The sequence below is a fragment of the Salmo salar genome, chromosome ssa20 (genome assembly GCF_905237065.1).
Source record: "Salmo salar chromosome ssa20, Ssal_v3.1, whole genome shotgun sequence".
Taxonomy (NCBI): Eukaryota; Metazoa; Chordata; class Actinopteri; order Salmoniformes; family Salmonidae; genus Salmo; species Salmo salar.
The window spans coordinates 93885420-93904937 of NC_059461.1; the positions used below are offsets into that span (position 1 = coordinate 93885420).

Genomic DNA, 19518 nt, shown 5'->3' on the forward strand with positions numbered 1-19518 from the left:
CAGGTGAATGACTAACTGATGTGTGTATAGATCCAGGTGAATGACTAACTGATGTGTGTATAGATCCAGGTGAATGACTAACTGATGTGTGTATAGATCCAGGTGAATGACTAACGGATGTGTTTATAGATCCAGGTGAATGACTAACGGATGTGTTTATAGATCCAGGTGAATGACTAACTGATGTGTGTATAGATCCAGGTGAATGACTAACTGATGTGTGTATAGATCCAGGTTATAGACTAACTGATGTGTTTATAGATCCAGGTGAATGACTAACTGATGTGTTTCTAGATCCAGGTTATAGACTAACTGATGTGTTTATAGATCCAGGTTATAGACTAACTGATGTGTTTATAGATCCAGGTTATAGACTAACTGATGTGTTTATAGATCCAGGTTATAGACTAACTGATGTGTTTATAGATCCAGGTTATAGACTAAATGATGTGTTTATAGATCCAGGTTATAGACTAACTGATGTGTGAATGCAAATGCCCTCTTTTCCATTTCCTGAAGTTAAAGGGGTCTATAGTGGACCATAGTTTGACCCAGCTAGTGACTGACAGACAGCAGTGCCACGTGCTAGTCAACCTCACACACACACACACACACACACACACACACACACACACACACACACACACACACACACACACACACACTCCCCCAGCCGGCCAGTAGGATATTTCCCGGTGTATGCCATCAGTCTAGGAGGGAACATAGAGAGAGACTGTGCTGTTCTCCATGGAAACAGGAAGCGGTCCACCTGTCAGTCTGAGTAGGTTTGTAAATCTAAGGCACAGCCCCACAGAGATGGTTAGCAGAGACATACCCCCCTCCTTTCTATATTGCAGTGTTGTATTGGCCTTGTGTTATTAATGCTGTGTCCTGTACTGCCTCTCAATGCTAGGTTCGTTCTGGGCTGGATATCAGAGATCGACCCCCCCCCCCAGTCTACCTGCCTGTCTTTACTGTGAGAAATCAATGTGTTAGCATTGTAGCATTGTAGCATTATAGCATTGTAGTATTGTAGCATTGTAGCATTGTAGCATTGTAGCATTGTAGTATTGTAGCTTTGTAGCATTGTAGCATTGTAGTATTGTAACGGTGTACTATACCAACGCGACGTTAAAAACTGTAATATCTTATGTTTCACCGAGTCGTGGGTGAACGACGACATTAAGAACATACAGCTTTCGGGTTATACACTCCATAGGCAGGATGGAACAGCAGCCTATGGTAAGACAAGGGGCCGGGGGCCTATGCATATATGTAAACAACAGCTGGTAGATGATATCTAAGGAAGTCTCGAGGTTTTTCAGTATCTCATGATAAGCTGTAGACCACACTATCTACCAAGAGAGTTTTCATCTGTATTTTTCGTAGCTGTCTATAATACCACCACAGAGCGATGCTGGCACTAAGACCGCGCTCAATGAGCTGTATTCCTCCATAAGCAAACAGGAAAATGCTCATCCAGAGGCGGCGCTCCTTGTGGCCCGGAGGAATTTAATGCAGGGAAACTTAAATCAGTTTTACCTCATTTCTATCAGCATGTTAAATGTGCAACCAGAAGGAAAACACTCCAGACCATCTTTACTCCACACACAGAGACACGTACAAAGCTCTCCCTCGCCCTCCATTTGGCAAATCTGACTATAATTCTATCCTCCTGATTCCTGCTTACAAGCTAAAATTAAAGCAGGAAGCATTCCTCCGATGGCATTGAGGAGTACACCACATCAGTCACTGGCTTCATCAATAAGTGCATCGACGACGGCGTCCCCACAGTGACTGTACGTACATACCCCAACCAGAAGCCATGGATCACAGGCAACATCCGGACTGTGCTAAAGGGTAGAGCTGCCGCTTTCAAGGAGCGGGACTCTAACCCGGAAGCTTATAAGAAATCCCACTATGCCCTCCGACGAACCATCAAACAGGCAAAGCATCAATACAGGACTAAGATTGAATCGTACTACACCGGCTCCGACGCTCGTCAGATGTGGCAGGGCTTGAAAACTATTACAGACTACAAAAGGGAAGCACAGCCGAGAGCTGCCCAGTGACACGAGCTTACCAGACGAGCTAAATAACTTCTATGCTCGCTTCGAGGCAAGTAACACTGAAACATGCATGAGAGCATCAGCTCACAAGGCCGTAGGGCCAGACGGATTACCAGGACGTGTACTCCGAGCATATGCTGACCAACCAGCAAGTGTCTTCACTGACATTTCCAGCCTCTCTCTGTCTGAATCTGTAATACAAACATGTTTCAAGCAGACCACCGTAGTCCCTGTGCCCAAGAACACTAAGGTAACCTGCCTAAATGACTACCGACCCGTAGCACTCATGTCTGTAGCCATGAAGTGCTTTGAAAGGCTGGTCATGGCTCACAGCAACACCATTATCCCAGAAATCCTAGACTCACTCCAATTTCCATTCCGCACCAATAGATCCACAGATGATGCAATCTCTTTTGCCCTTACCCCCCTGTATATAGCCTCCACATTGACTCTGTACCGGTACCCCCTGTATATAGCCTCCACATTGACTCTGTACCGGTACCCCCTGTATATAGCCTCCACATTGACTCTGTACTGGTACCCTCCTGTACATAACCTCCACATTGACTCTGTACTGGTACCCCCTGTATATAGCCTCCACATTGACTCTGTACCGGTACCCCCTGTATATAGCCTCCACATTGACTCTGTACCGGTACCCCCTGTATATAGCCTCCACATTGACTCTGTACCTTAACCCCCTGTACATAACCTCCACATTGACTCTGTACCGGTACCCCCTGTATATAGCCTCCACACTGACTCTGTACCGGTACCCCCTGTATATAGCCTCCACATTGACTCTGTACCGGTACCCCCTGTATATAGCCCCGCTATTGTTATTTACTGCTACTCTTTAATTATTTGTTATTATTATCTCTTACTTTGTTTTAGGTATTTCCTTAAAACTGCATTGTTGGTAAGCTTTTAAGTAAGCTTTTCACTGTAAGGTGTTATATTCGGCGCATATGACAAATAAAATTTGATTTGATTTATTGCAGCTCACCATGCTACGGTATCCGTCTGTTAGCATTATGGTATTAGCATCATGTCCTATACCAGCTCACCATGCTACGGTATCCGTCTGTTAGCATTGTAGTATTAGCACCATGTCCTATACCAGCTCACCATGCTACGGTATCCGTCTGTTAGCATTGTAGTATTAGCACCATGTCCTATACCAGCTCACCGTGCTACGGTATCCGTCTGTTAGCATTATGGTATTAGCATCATGTCCTATACCAGCTTACCATGCTACGGTATCCCTCTGTTAGCATTATGGTATTAGCATCATGTCCTATACCAGCTCACCATGCTACGGTATCCGTCTGTTAGCATTGTAGTATTAGCATCATGTCCTATACCAGCTCACCATGCTACGGTATCCCTCTGTTAGCATTGTAGTATTAGCATCATGTCCTATACCAGCTCACCATGCTACGGTATCCGTCTGTTAGCGTTGTAGTATTAGCATCATGTCCTATACCAGCTCACCATGCTACGGTATCCCTGTGTTAGCGTTGTAGTATTAGCATCATGTCCTATACCAGCTCACCATGCTACGGTATCCGTCTGTTAGCGTTGTAGTATTAGCATCATGTCCTATACCAGCTCACCATGCTACGGTATCTATGTGTTAGCATTGTAGTATTAGCACCATGTCCTTTACCAGCTCACCATGCTACGGTATCTATCTGTTAGCATTGTAGTATTAGCACCATGTCCTATACCAGCTCACCATGCTACGGTATCCCTCTGTTAGCATTATGGTATTAGCACCATGTCCTATACCAGCTCACCATGCTACGGTATCCCTCTGTTAGCATTATGGTATTAGCATCATGTCCTATACCAGCTCACCATGCTACGGTATCCCTCTGTTAGCATTATGGTATTAGCATCATGGCCTATACCAGCTCACCATGCTACGGTATCCCTCTGTTAGCATTATGGTATTAGCACCATGTCCTATACCAGCTCACCATGCTACGGTATCCGTCTGTTAGCATTGTAGTATTAGCACCATGTCCTATACCAGCTCACCATGCTACGGTATCCCTCTGTTAGCATTGTAGTATTAGCACCATGTCCTATACCAGCTCACCATGCTACGGTATCCGTTTGTTAGCATTGTAGTATTAGCATCATGTCCTATACCAGCTCACCATGCTACGGTATCCCTCTGTTAGCATTGTAGTATTAGCACCATGTCCTATACCAGCTCACCATGCTACGGTATCCCTCTGTTAGCAATATGGTATTAGCACCATGTCCTATACCAGCTCATCATGCTACGGTATCCCTCTGTTAGCATTGTAGTATTAGCACCATGTCCTATACCAGCTCACCATGCTACGGTATCCCTCTGTTAGCGTTGTAGTATTAGCACCATGTCCTATACCAGCTCACCATGCTACGGTATCCGTCTGTTAGCATTGTAGTATTAGCATCATGTCCTATACCAGCTCACCATGCTACGGTATCCCTCTGTTAGCATTGTAGTATTAGCATCATGTCCTATACCAGCTCACCATGCTACGGTATCCGTCTGTTAGCGTTGTAGTATTAGCATCATGTCCTATACCAGCTCACCATGCTACGGTATCCCTGTGTTAGCGTTGTAGTATTAGCATCATGTCCTATACCAGCTCACCATGCTACGGTATCCGTCTGTTAGCATTGTAGTATTAGCATCATGTCCTATACCAGCTCACCATGCTACGGTATCCCTCTGTTAGCATTGTAGTATTAGCATCATGTCCTATACCAGCTCACCATGCTACGGTATCCGTCTGTTAGCGTTGTAGTATTAGCATCATGTCCTATACCAGCTCACCATGCTACGGTATCCCTGTGTTAGCGTTGTAGTATTAGCATCATGTCCTATACCAGCTCACCATGCTACGGTATCCGTCTGTTAGCGTTGTAGTATTAGCATCATGTCCTATACCAGCTCACCATGCTACGGTATCTATGTGTTAGCATTGTAGTATTAGCACCATGTCCTTTACCAGCTCACCATGCTACGGTATCTATCTGTTAGCATTGTAGTATTAGCACCATGTCCTATACCAGCTCACCATGCTACGGTATCCCTCTGTTAGCATTATGGTATTAGCACCATGTCCTATACCAGCTCACCATGCTACGGTATCCCTCTGTTAGCATTATGGTATTAGCATCATGTCCTATACCAGCTCACCATGCTACGGTATCCCTCTGTTAGCATTATGGTATTAGCATCATGGCCTATACCAGCTCACCATGCTACGGTATCCCTCTGTTAGCATTATGGTATTAGCACCATGTCCTATACCAGCTCACCATGCTACGGTATCCATCTGTTAGCATTGTAGTATTAGCATCATGTCCTATACCAGCTCACCATGCTACGATATCCCTCTGTTAGCATTATGGTATTAGCACCATGTCCTATACCAGCTCACCATGCTACGGTATCCGTCTGTTAGCATTGTAGTATTAGCACCATGTCCTATACCAGCTCACCATGCTACGGTATCCCTCTGTTAGCATTATGGTATTAGCATCATGTCCTATACCAGCTCACCATGCTACGGTATCCCTCTGTTAGCATTATGGTATTAGCACCATGTCCTATACCAGCTCACCATGCTACGGTATCCCTCTGTTAGCATTATGGTATTAGCACCATGTCCTATACCAGCTCACCATGCTACGGTATCCCTCTGTTAGCATTATGGTATTAGCACCATGTCCTATACCAGCTCACCATGCTACGGTATCCCTCTGTTAGCATTATGGTATTAGCATCATGTCCTATACCAGCTCACCGTGCTACGGTAAACAAGCGCTCTGTGTATGTATTATTTAATTTTTTTACAGGGAACCAAACCGATGCCTGTTTGTTCAGTGATGGGGACTGTCAATAAGATTACTGTTCCTATCTCACAGGCATAGAGAGCACATTTCTGATGCAACACACCATCTGGGAAATTCATTAGTTTTCATTAACGTACGAGGAATAGTGAATAATTGATGTTATTGGAAGAAAACAAACCCCAGTCGTCTTTTCAAACAAACTTTTGATGAATCATACGAGACATATTAAGGGATTTACAGTTTTGTCAGAGTGCCAGATCGTTGTTTTACAGTATAAATCTGCGTTCATATTTGATTTGTAAAGCATCTACTTTCACTATTCCGGCTTTGAAGCGTTGATTGGTGGAAGATGTGTCTGCTCCCATCCTTCCTCCCCCCTCCTCCCACCCCCTGTCCTCCCTCCCCCTGTCCTCCCTCCCCCTGTCCTTCCTCCCCCCTCCTCCCTCCCCCTGTCCTCCCTCCCTCCCCCTGTCCTTCCTCCCCCCTCCTCCCTCCCCCTGTCCTCCCTCCCTCCCCCTGTCCTTCCTCCCCCTCCTCCCTCCCCCTGTCCTCCCTCCCTCCCCCTGTCCTCCCTCCCCCTGTCCTCCCTCCCTCCCCCTGTCCTTCCTCCCCCCTCCTCCCTCCCCCTGTCCTTCCTCCCCCCTCCTCCTGTCCTCCCTCCCTCCCCCTGTCCTCCCTCCCTCCCCCTGTCCTCCCTCCCCCTGTCCTCCCTCCCTCCCCTGTCCTCCCTCCCCCTGTCCTTCCTCCCCCCTCCTCCTGTCCTCCCTCCCTCTCCCTGTCCTTCCTCCCTCCCTCCCCCTGTCCTCCCTCCCCCCTCTATTCATTATTTTATATCTGCCTGTTTAAATCGCTGTGAAATTGAAAGTATTTCCCTTCAGTTTGTTTTCTATTCTCCTGAGACCCAGCGTCTGTCTGTCTGTCTGTCTGTCTGTCTGTCTGTCTGTCTGTCTGTCTGTCTGTCTGTCTGTCTGTCTGTCTGTCTGTCTGTCTGTCTGTCTGTCTGTCTGTCTGTCTGTGTGCTTAGAGAGATGTTTCCAGCCCGTTGGGCCTCTGCTAAGGAACATCTTCATCCGTATGAAAGAATAAGAGAGAGTATGACCAATGCCTCTCAATCTCCTTCCCTCCCTCCCTCCCTCCCTCCCTCCCTCCCTCCCTCCCTCCCTCCCTCCCTCCCTCCCTCCCTCCCTCCCTCCCTCCCTCCCTCACTAGGGGGCTGGCCACCCTCTCTCTTCACTAGGGGGCTGGCCTCCCTCTCTCCCCCTCCCTCTCTCTCTTCACTAGGGGCCCCTAGAGAGGATCAGTGGAGCTGGCCACCCCTCATTCTCTAGCTCAGAAAACCCTTTTTACTCCAACCCTGCAGGGAATTCTGTTATTCATGAACATGGTGTAATCCTAGTGTAAAATAATCCTCCCCATTAGGTGTTGATGACATTAGTTGGCCCTATTAGCTGTTCCGGGTGTAATGGTCCCTCCATAGACCACAGACAGGTTTCTCTGGTCGTTATGTGAGAGAGGAAGACAGACAGGTTTCTCTGGTCGTTATGTGAGAGAGGAAGACAGACAGGTTTCTCTGGTCGTTATGTGAGAGAGGAAGACAGACAGGTTTCTCTGGTCGTTATGTGAGAGAGGAAGACAGACAGGTTTCTCTGGTCGTTATGTGAGAGAGGAAGACAGACAGGTTTCTCTGGTCGTTATGTGAGAGAGGAAGACAGACAGGTTTCTCTGGTCGTTATGTGAGAGAGGAAGACAAACAGGTTTCTCTTCTTCTCCTCACACATCTCCTCACGCATGGCCACACGCACGCAAGAGAACACACACACCACACACACACATACACACACACACACACACACACACACACACACACACACACACACACACACTGCTGCCACACCACTGGAAGCAGGCCAACAACAGCTTGAGAGACGTTTTAACACTCATTTAAACCCAGCCACGCTCTGTGCCAAGCTCTGTGCCAAGCTCTGTGCCAAGCTCTGTACCAAGCTCTGTGCCAACAGCTCTGTGCCAAGCTCTGTGCCAACAGCTCTGTGCCAAGCTCTGTGCCAAGCTCTGTGCCAAGCTCTGTGCCAAGCTCTGTGCCAACAGCTCTGTGCCAAGCTCTGTGCCAACAGCTCTGTGCCAAGCTCTGTGCCAAGCTCTGTGCCAACAGCTCTGTGCCAAGCTCTGTGCCAAGCTCTGTGCCAAGCTCTGTGCCAAGCTCTGTGCCAAGCTCTGTACCAAGCTCTGTGCCAAGCTCTGTGCCAATGTACCTGTAGAGAAACCATGCAGATGTATCTGAAATACATGATGAAGAAAAGAGAGAAAGCGAGATAGCAGTTGAATTAAAGATTACACATTTCCTCCAAATGATCTCCAGTCTGCCAGATGGCTGGGGGCAGTAGTGGTGATATTCAGAGCTGTTCTCTCTCCAGTCTGCCAGATGGCCTGGGGGCAGTAGTGGTGATATACAGAGCTGTTCTCTCTCCAGTCTGCCAGATGGCCTGGGGGCAGTAGTGGTGATATACAGAGCTGTTCTCTCTCCAGTCTGCCAGATGGCCTGGGGGCAGTAGTGGTGATATACAGAGCTGTTCTCTCTCCAGTCTGCCAGATGGCCTGGGGGCAGTAGTGGTGATATACAGAGCTGTTCTCTCTCCAGTCTGCCAGATGGCTGGGGGCAGTAGTGGTGATATACAGAGCTGTTCTCTCTCCAGTCTGCCAGATGGCTGGGGGCAGTAGTGGTGATATACAGAGCTGTTCTCTCTCCAGTCTGCCAGATGGCCTGGGGGCAGTAGTGGTGATATACAGAGCTGTTCTCTCTCCAGTCTGCCAGATGGCTGGGGGCAGTAGTGGTGATATACAGAGCTGTTCTCTCTCCAGTCTGCCAGATGGCTGGGGGCAGTAGTGGTGATATACAGAGCTGTTCTCTCTCCAGTCTGCCAGATGGCCTGGGGGCAGTAGTGGTGATATACAGAGCTGTTCTCTCTCCAGTCTGCCAGATGGCCTGGGGGCAGTAGTGGTGATATACAGAGCTGTTCTCTCTCCAGTCTGCCAGATGGCCTGGGGGCAGTAGTGGTGATATACAGAGCTGTTCTCTCTCCAGTCTGCCAGATGGCTGGGGGCAGTAGTGGTGATATACAGAGCTGTTCTCTCTCCAGTCTGCCAGATGGCTGGGGGCAGTAGTGGTGATATACAGAGCTGTTCTCTCTCCAGTCTGCCAGATGGCCTGGGGGCAGTAGTGGTGATATACAGAGCTGTTCTCTCTCCAGTCTGCCAGATGGCTGGGGGCAGTAGTGGTGATATACAGAGCTGTTCTCTCTCCAGTCTGCCAGATGGCCTGGGGGCAGTAGTGGTGATATACAGAGCTGTTCTCTCTCCAGTCTGCCAGATGGCTGGGGGCAGTAGTGGTGATATACAGAGCTGTTCTCTCTCCAGTCTGCCAGATGGCTGGGGGCAGTAGTGGTGATATACAGAGCTGTTCTCTCTCCAGTCTGCCAGATGGCCTGGGGGCAGTAGTGGTGATATACAGAGCTGTTCTCTCTCCAGTCTGCCAGATGGCCTGGGGGCAGTAGTGTTGAGCTGCCTCTCTCTGCTCTGTTCAGACGCCCAGGGTCACATGTATGAAAAGAAAGCGAATCATTTAAAGAAGTGACTAGATTCAATAACATGGGAATCATTTAAAGAAGTGACTAGACTCAATAACATGGGAATCATTTAAAGAAGTGATTAGACTAGACTGAGTAACATGGGAATCATTTAAAGAAGAGACTCAGTAACATGGGAATCATTTAAAGAAGTGACTAGACTCAGTAACATGTGAATCGTTTAAAGAACTGACTAGACTAGACTCAATAACATGGGAATCGTTTAAAGAACTGACTAGACTCAGTAACATGGGAATCATTTAAAGAACTGACTAGACTAGACTCAATAACATGGGAATCGTTTAAAGAAGTGACTAGACTCAGTAACATGGGAATCATTTAAAGGAGAGACTCAGTAACATGGGAATCATTTAAAGAACTGACTAGACTCAGTAACATGCGAATCATCTATGGCTGGTCTTTAAGCACAGAGGAGAGTTTTTAATGATTAGTGACTATCTTGTTTTTTCCCCCTCCCTGAATATTCAGATCACCCACTAAGGCTTCTCGTCTGAATTTTTTTTGACAAAGAAATATGGTAATTGCTATAATTGCATCACTTCGATGATTCCTGTTCTCCTGAGATATTGCGCTGAAAATTGTAATTAAAAAATAATCACATTTTAGTGTTGAGTTTTCCTCTAAAACTTCTTCCACTTCAAAAACACATTGCATTGCATTAAGAGAAAGGGTTTTACAATCGCATCGCTCTGACTTCCAGACACATTATTCCCCTGTTCATCACAACACATTTTTCCCCACTTCAGCTGTGTTGGCATAGTTAACCCTGAACTGTCTGGCTGGCTGGGACTCTCCTTACTCCTTTTGCAATTCTGTTTTTATTTTTATATATATATATATATATATATCTTGACACAGGTCTGTTTTTTGTTGTTAAATGAATGAGATTTAATATCTGTATTTTAGTATGCTTATTGATTGTTTTGTCTGTACTGCAGAACAAATAAATCAACTCAGTGGTCGTGTGGTTAGTGCCCTGAGATTGACAGTTTAGGACTTCGATCTCCAGTCGAGTCAAACCAAAGACTGTGACCTGATGCTTCTCCGCTTGGCGTTTAGCATTAAGGTGATAGATTAGGGGTAACGCCCTGCGGTACACTACAGTCCTGTCCAGGAGGTGAACTGGTAGATCAAGCTGTCTCACTATAGAAACAGGAGGTAGACTACAGTCCTGTCCAGGAGGAGAACTGGTAGATCAAGCTGTCTCACTACAGAAAAAGGAGGTAGACTACAGTCCTGTCCAGGAGGAGAACTGGTAGATCAAGCTGTCTCACTATAGAAACAGGAGGTAGACTACAGCCCTATCCAGGAGGTGAACTGGTAGATCAAGCTGTCTCACTACAGAAACAGGAGGTAGACTACAGTCCTGTCCAGGAGGAGAACTGGTAGATCAAGCTGTCTCACTACAGAAACAGGAGGTAGACTACAGTCCTGTCCAGGAGGTGTACTGGTTCACTACAGAAACAGGAGGTAGACTACAGTCCTGTCCAGGAGGTGAACTGGTAGATCAAGCTGTCTCACTATAGAAACAGGAGGTAGACTACAGTCCTGTCCAGGAGAACTGGTTCACTACAGAAACAGGAGGTAGACTACAGTCCTGTCCAGGAGGAGAACTGGTTCACTACAGAACCAGGAGGTAGACCACAGCCCTGTCCAGGAGGAGAACTGGTTCACTACAGAACCAGGAGGTAGACCACAGCCCTGTCCAGGAGGTGAACTGGTAGATCAAGCTGTCTCACTATAGAACCAGGAGGTAGACCACAGCCCTGTCCAGGAGGTGTTCTGGTTCACTACGGAAACAGGAGGTAGACTACAGTCCTGTCCAGGAGGTGTACTGGTTCACTACAGAACCAGGAGGTAGACTACAGTCCTGTCCAGGAGGTGAACTGGTTCACTACAGAAACAGGAGGTAGACTACAGTCCTGTCCAGGAGGTGTACTGGTTCACTACAGAAACAGGAGGTAGACTACTGTCCTGTCCAGGAGGTGTACTGGTAGATCAAGCTGTCTCACTACAGAACCAGGAGGTAGACTACAGTCCTGTCCAGGAGGTGTACTGGTTCACTACAGAACCAGGACGTAGACTACAGTCCTGTCCAGGAGGTGTACTGGTTCACTACAGAACCAGGAGGTAGACTACAGTCCTGTCCAGGAGGAGAACTGGTTCACTACAGAAACAGGAGGTAGACTACAGTCCTGTCCAGGTGGAGAACTGGTTCACTACAGAACCAGGAGGTAGACTACAGTCCTGTCCAGGAGGAGAACTGGTTCACTACAGAACCAGGAGGTAGACTACAGTCCTGTCCAGGAGGTGTACTGGTAGATCAAGCTGTCTCACTATAGAAACAGGAGGTAGACTACAGTCCTGTCCAGGAGGTGTACTGGTAGATCAAGCTGTCTCACTACAGAAACAGGAGGTAGACTACAGTCCTGTCCAGGAGGTGAACTGGTTCACTACAGAACCAGGAGGTAGACTACAGCCCTGTCCAGGAGGTGAACTGGTTCACTACAGAACCAGGAGGTAGACTACAGTCCTGTCCAGGAGGTGTACTGGTAGATCAAGCTGTCTCACTATAGAACCAGGAGGTAGACTACAGTCCTGTCCAGGAGGAGAACTGGTTCACTACAGAAACAGGAGGTAGACTACAGTCCTGTCCAGGAGGTGTACTGGTTCACTACAGAACCAGGAGGTAGACTACAGTCCTGTCCAGGAGGTGAACTGGTAGATCAAGCTGTCTCACTATAGAAACAGGAGGTAGACTACAGTCCTGTCCAGGAGGTGTACTGGTAGATCAAGCTGTCTCACTACAGAAACAGGAGGTAGACTACAGTCCTGTCCAGGAGGTGTACTGGTTCACTACAGAAACAGGAGGTAGACTACAGTCCTGTCCAGGAGGTGACCTGGTAGATCAAGCTGTCTCACTACAGAAACAGGAGGTAGACTACAGCCCTGTCCAGGAGGTGAACTGGTTCACTACAGAAACAGGAGGTAGACTACAGTCCTGTCCAGGAGGTGTACTGGTTCACTACAGAAACAGGAGGTAGACTACAGTCCTGTCCAGGAGGTGACCTGGTAGATCTAGCTGTCTCACTACAGAAACAGGAGGTAGACTACAGCCCTGTCCAGGAGGTGAACTGGTTCACTACAGAAACAGGAGGTAGACTACAGTCCTGTCCAGGAGGTGTACTGGTTCACTACAGAAACAGGAGGTAGACTACAGTCCTGTCCAGGAGGTGTACTGGTTCACTACAGAACCAGGAGGTAGACTACAGTCCTGTCCAGGAGGTGAACTGGTAGACCAAGCTGTCTCACTATAGAAACAGGAGGTAGACTACAGTCCTGTCCAGGAGGTGTACTGGTAGATCAAGCTGTCTCACTATAGAAACAGGAGGTAGACTACAGTCCTGTCCAGGAGGTGTACTGGTTCACTACAGAAACAGGAGGTAGACTACAGTCCTGTCCAGGAGGTGTACTGGTTCACTACAGAACCAGGAGGTAGACCACAGCCCTGTCCAGGAGGTGTACTGGTTCACTACAGAAACAGGAGGTAGACTACAGTCCTGTCCAGGAGGAAAACTGGTTCACTACAGAACCAGGAGGTAGACTACAGTCCTGTCCAGGAGGTGTACTGGTTCACTACAGAACCAGGAGGTAGACTACAGTCCTGTCCAGGAGGAGAACTGGTAGATCAAGCTGTCTCACTAAAGAAACAGGAGGTAGACTACAGTCCTGTCCAGGAGGTGAACTGGTTCACTACAGAAACAGGAGGTAGACTACAGTCCTGTCCAGGAGGTGTACTGGTTCACTACAGAACCAGGAGGTAGACTACAGTCCTGTCCAGGAGGAGAACTGGTTCACTACAGAACCAGGAGGTAGACTACAGTCCTGTCCAGGAGGAGAACTGGTAGATCAAGCTGTCTCACTACAGAAACAGGAGGTAGACTACAGTCCTGTCCAGGAGGTGTACTGGTTCACTACAGAAACAGGAGGTAGACTACAGTCCTGTCCAGGAGGTGTACTGGTTCACTACAGAACCAGGAGGTAGACTACAGTCCTGTCCAGGAGGAGAACTGGTTCACTACAGAACCAGGAGGTAGACTACAGTCCTGTCCAGGAGGTGTACTGGTAGATCAAGCTGTCTCACTACAGAAACAGGAGGTAGACTACAGTCCTGTCCAGGAGGTGTACTGGTTCACTACAGAAACAGGAGGTAGACTACAGTCCTGTCCAGGAGGTGAACTGGTAGATCAAGCTGTCTGACTATAGAAACAGGAGGTAGACTACAGTCCTGTCCAGGAGGTGTACTGGTTCACTACAGAAACAGGAGGTAGACTACAGTCCTGTCCAGGAGGTGAACTGGTAGATCAAGCTGTCTCACTATAGAAACAGGAGGTAGACTACAGTCCTGTCCAGGAGGTGTACTGGTTCACTACAGAACCAGGAGGTAGACTACAGTCCTGTCCAGGAGGAGAACTGGTAGATCAAGCTGTCTCACTACAGAAACAGGAGGTAGACTACAGTCCTGTCCAGGAGGAGAACTGGTAGATCAAGCTGTCTCACTACAGAAACAGGAGGTAGACTACAGCCCTATCCAGGAGGTGAACTGGTAGATCAAGCTGTCTCACTACAGAAACAGGAGGTAGACTACAGTCCTGTCCAGGAGGTGTACTGGTTCACTACAGAAACAGGAGGTAGACTACAGTCCTGTCCAGGAGGTGTACTGGTTCACTACAGAACCAGGAGGTAGACTACAGTCCTGTCCAGGAGGAGAACTGGTTCACTACAGAACCAGGAGGTAGACTACAGTCCTGTCCAGGAGGTGTACTGGTTCACTACAGAACCAGGAGGTAGACTACAGCCCTGTCCAGGAGGTGTACTGGTTCACTACAGAACCAGGAGGTAGACTACAGCCCTGTCCAGGAGGTGAACTGGTTCACTACAGAACCAGGAGGTAGACTACAGTCCTGTCCAGGAGGTGTACTGGTTCTCTACAGAACCAGGAGGTAGACTACAGCCCTGTCCAGGAGGTGAACTGGTTCACTACAGAACCAGGAGGTAGACTACAGTCCTGTCCAGGAGGTGTACTGGTTCACTACAGAAACAGGAGGTAGACTACAGCCCTGTCCAGGAGGTGTACTGGTTCACTACAGAAACAGGAGGTAGACTACAGCCCTGTCCAGGAGGTGTACTGGTTCACTACAGAACCAGGAGGTATACTACAGTCCTTTCCAGGAGGTGTACTGGTTCACTACAGAAACAGGAGGTAGACTACAGCCCTGTCCAGGAGGTGAACTGGTTCACTACAGAACCAGGAGGTAGACTACAGTCCTGTCCAGGAGGTGAACTGGTTCACTATAGAACCAGGAGGTGTACTGGTTCACTATAGAACCAGGAGGTAGACTACAGTCCTGTCCAGGAGGTGTACTGGTTCACTACAGAACCAGGAGGTAGACTACAGTCCTTTCCAGTCCAGGAGGAGAACTTGTTCACTACAGAACCAGGAGGTAGACTACAGTCCTGTCCAGTCCAGGAGGAGAACTGGTTCACTATAGAAACAGGAGGTAGACTACAGTCCTGTCCAAGAGGTGAACTGGTTCTCTACAGAACCAGGAGGTAGACTACAGTCCTGTCCAGGAGGAGAACTGGTTCACTACAGACCCAGGAGGTAGACTACAGCCCTGTCCAGGAGGAGAACTGGTTCACTACAGATCCAGGAGGTAGACTACAGTCCTGTCCAGGAGGTGAACTGGTTCACTACAGAAACAGGAGGTGATGCTTCAATGAGATGTTCCGGCTAAGACATGCCAAGTCTACTTCCTTACTGCACAACCGATATGACATATTATATTATATATATTATATTATTATATATATTATTTCTATTATTATATTATTATATATATTATTTCTATTATTATATTATTATATATATTGTTATATAATTATATATTATTATATTATTATATATATTATTATATTATTATACATATTGTTATATTATTATATATATTATTATATTACAATGCACTGTAATATCACATCATAATGCGTTATAACTGCAAGCTTTAAGTAGAAAAGTCTACTTGCAATAACTGATATGTGGTGATTTTTCCTACTTAACTTTTTGAATACACAGATTGTAAGTAGCTCTGGATAAAAATGTAAAATGTAAAGTCTTACCAAATGAACTGACCTTCTCTCCTCTCCCCCAACTCCACAACAGGAACCTCCTCTCCCTGAACTTTGATTTTCTCTCCTCTCCCTCAGCTCCACAACAGGAACCTCCTCTCCCTGAACTTTGACCTTCTCTCCTCTCCCCCAACTCCACAACAGGGACCTCCTCTCCCTGAACATTGACCTTCTCTCCCCCAGCTCCACAACAGGGACCTCCTCTTCCTGAACATTGACCTTCTCTCCCCCAGCTCCACAACAGGAACCTCCTCTTCCTGAACTTTGACCTTCTCTCCTCTCCCCCAACTCCACAACAGGGACCTCCTCTTCCTGAACTTTGATTTTCTCTCCTCTCCCCCAGCTCCACAACAGGAACCTCCTCTCCCTGAACTTTGACCTTCTCTCCCCCAGCTCCACAACAGGGACCTCCTCTCCCTGAACTTTGACCTTCTCTCCTCTCCCCCAACTCCACAACAGGGACCTCCTCTTCCTGAACTTTGACCTTCTCTCCTCTCCCCTAGGTCCACAACAGGAACCTCCTCTTCCTGAACTTTGACCTTCTCTCCTCTCCCCTAGGTCCACAACAGGAACCTCCTCTCCCTGGACTTTGACCGTATCACACGTACAGAGAAGGTTTATGACGACCACAGGAAGTTCACGTTAAGGATCCACTACGACCACGCCGGACGCCCGACGCTCTGGGCCCCCAGCAGCCGCCTCAATGGGGTCAACGTCACATACTCCCCGGGCGGACACGTGGCCGGCATCCAGCGGGGAACCATGTCTGTACGCATGGAGTACGACCAGAATGGGCGAATCACGTCGCAGATCTTTGCAGACGGGAAGTCATGGACCTACACTTACCTGGAGAAGGTAAAAAACACCACTAGTGTACCATATATATATATATACAAATACTAAATGCAGGGCCTTCAGAAAATATTCCTACCACTTGAAGTATTCCATATTATGTTGAGTCTGAATTCAAAATTGATTCAATATTTTTTTTATCACCCATCTACTCACAATACCTCATAATGACAAAGTGAAAACATTTTTTGTTTGCAAATTTATTGAAAATGAAATACAGAAATATTCAATTTACATAATTATTCACACCCCTGAGTCAATACTTGTTGGAATCACCGCTGGCAGTGATTATAGCTGTGAGTCATTCAAGATTACAGCTGTGAGTCTTTTCAAGATTACAGCTGTGAGTCTTTTCAAGATTACAGCTGTGAGTCTTTTCATAGATTACACTTGTGTTTCTTTTCAAGATTACAGCTGTGAGTCTTTGCAAACCTGGATTGTACAATATTTGCAATATTCTTAAAAAAATGATTCAAGCTCTGTCAAGATGTTGAGGATCATTGCTAGACAGATCAACTGTTGCCATAGATTTTCAAGCTGATTTAAGTCAAAACTCTAACTAGGCCACTCAGGACCATTCACTGTCTTCTTGGTAAGCAACTCCAGTAGATTTGGCCTTGTGTTTTAGGTTATTGTCCTGCTGAAAGGTGAATTTATCTCCCGGTGTCTGGTGGAAAGCAGACTGAACCGTTTTTTCCTCTAGGATTATCCCAGTGCTTAGCTCTATTCCGTTTATTTTTATCTTAACAAAACTCCCTAGTCCTTGCTGATGACAAGCTGTACAAAACACAAATATTCCAAAACGTGCATCCTGTTTGCAACAAGGCACTAAAGTAAAACTGCAAAAAATGTGGCAAAGAAATTAACGTTATATCCTGAATACAAAGCGTTATGTTTGGGACAAATCCAAAATAACACATCACTGAGTACCACTCTTCATATTTTCAAGCATGGTGGTGGCTGCATCATGTTATGGGTATGCTTACCTTCTTTTCACTCTGTCGTTTAGGTTAGTATTGTGGAGTAACTATAATGTTGTTGATCCATCCTCAGTTTTCTCCTATCACAGCCATTAAACTCTATAACTGTTTTAAAGTGACCATTGGCCTCATGGTGAAATCCCTGAGCGGTTTCCTTCCTCTCCGGCAACTGAGTTCGGAAGGACGCCTGTATCTTGGTAGTGACTGGGTGTATCGATACACCATCCATAGTGTAATTAATAACTTCACCATGCTCAAAGGGATATTCAATGTCTGCTTTTTATTTTATTTTTACCCATCTACCAATGCCCTTCTTTGCAAGTCATTGGAAAACTTCCCTGGTCTTTTTGGTTGAATCTGTGTTTGAAATTCACTGCTAGACAGAGGGATCTTACAGATAATTGTATGTGTGGTGTACAGAGATGAGGTAGTCAGTCATGGGGTGGCAGGTAGCTTAGTGGTTAGAGGAGGCATGTAGCCTAGTGGTTAGAGTGTTGGACTTGCAACCGCAAGGTTGCAAGTTCAAATCCCAGAGCTGACAAGGTACAAATCTATCATTCTGCCCCTGAACAAGGCAGTTTAACCCACTGTTCCCCGGTAGGCCGTCATTGAAAATAAGAATTTGTTCTTAGCCTCTATGGGCTAGGTGGGACGCAGGCGTCCCCCCCGTGGTGCACTCCATCAACAGCAGGTGCATTTCAAGAGCGGCAAATTTGAATCCAAATAAATGTCAAAATTCAAATTTTTCAAACATACAACTATTTTACACCCTTTGAAAGATAAACATCTCCTTAATCTAACCACGTTTTACGATTTCAAAAAGGTTTTACGGCGAAAGCATAAATTTAGAGTATGTTAGGACAGTACATTTACAAGGGTTGTGTGTAATGTTTTGTCAATTCAAAGACAGGGTCACCAAAACCATAAAACCAGCTAAAATGATGCACTAACCTTTTACAATCTCCATCAGATGACACTCCTAGGACATTATGTTAGACAATGCATGCATTTTTAGTTCTATCAAGTTCATATTTATATCCAAAAACAGCGTTTTACTATGGCATTGATGTTGAGGAAATCGTTTCCCTCCAATAACCGGCAGTCAAGTCAGCATCACAAATTAAATAATTAAAATTAGAAAACATTGGTAAAATATTATATTGTCATTTAAAGAATTATAGATTTACATCTCTTGAACGCAATCAACTTGCCAGATTTAAAAATAACCTTACTGGGAAATCACACTTTGCAATAATCTGAGCACTGCGCCCAGAAAAATACGCGTTGCGATACAGACTAGTCGTCATGTTGGGGAGATCTAAAATCGAAAATACTATGTAAATAATCCATTACCTTTGATTCTCTTCATCAGATGTCACTTCCAGGTATCACAGGTCCATAACGAATGTAGTTTTGTTCAAAAAAGCTCATCATTTATGTCCAAAAATCTCTGTCTTGTTAGCACATGATCTAAGCCCGCCGGACTTCCCTTCATGAACGAGGGAAAAAATATATTTACGTTCGTTCAAACATGTCAAATGTTGTATAGCATAAATCATTAGGGCCTTTTTTAACCAGAACATGAATAATATTCAAGGTGGACGAATGCATACTCTTTTATAACGTATTGGAACGAGGGTACCCAACATGAACTCGCGCGCCAGGTGTCTAATGGGACATCATCGTTCCATGGCTCTTGTTCGGTCAGATCTCCCTCCAGAAGACTCAAAACACTTTGTAAAGGCTGGTGACATCTAGTGGAAGCAATAGGAAGTGCCAAAATATTCCTCAGCCCCTGTGTTTTTCAATGGCATAGGTTTAAAGGTAATACAACACATCAGGTATCCACTTCCTGTCAGAAAATGTCTCAGGGTTTTGCCTGCCAAATGAGTTCTGTTATACTCA

General features: G+C 46.3%; 1 protein-coding gene across 10 annotated transcripts in view; it reads left to right on the plus strand.

The window, feature by feature from the left end:
* tenm4 (teneurin transmembrane protein 4) overlaps window positions 1-19518 on the plus strand; it is a 649554-nt gene that overhangs the window by 583141 nt on the left and 46895 nt on the right. For all 10 annotated transcript variants that reach the window (XM_045704148.1, XM_045704149.1, XM_045704150.1 and 7 more), the window contains one exon: window positions 16340-16636. In XM_045704148.1, the coding sequence (XP_045560104.1) occupies window positions 16340-16636 (297 nt within the window). The remainder of the gene's footprint in view (window positions 1-16339; window positions 16637-19518) is intronic.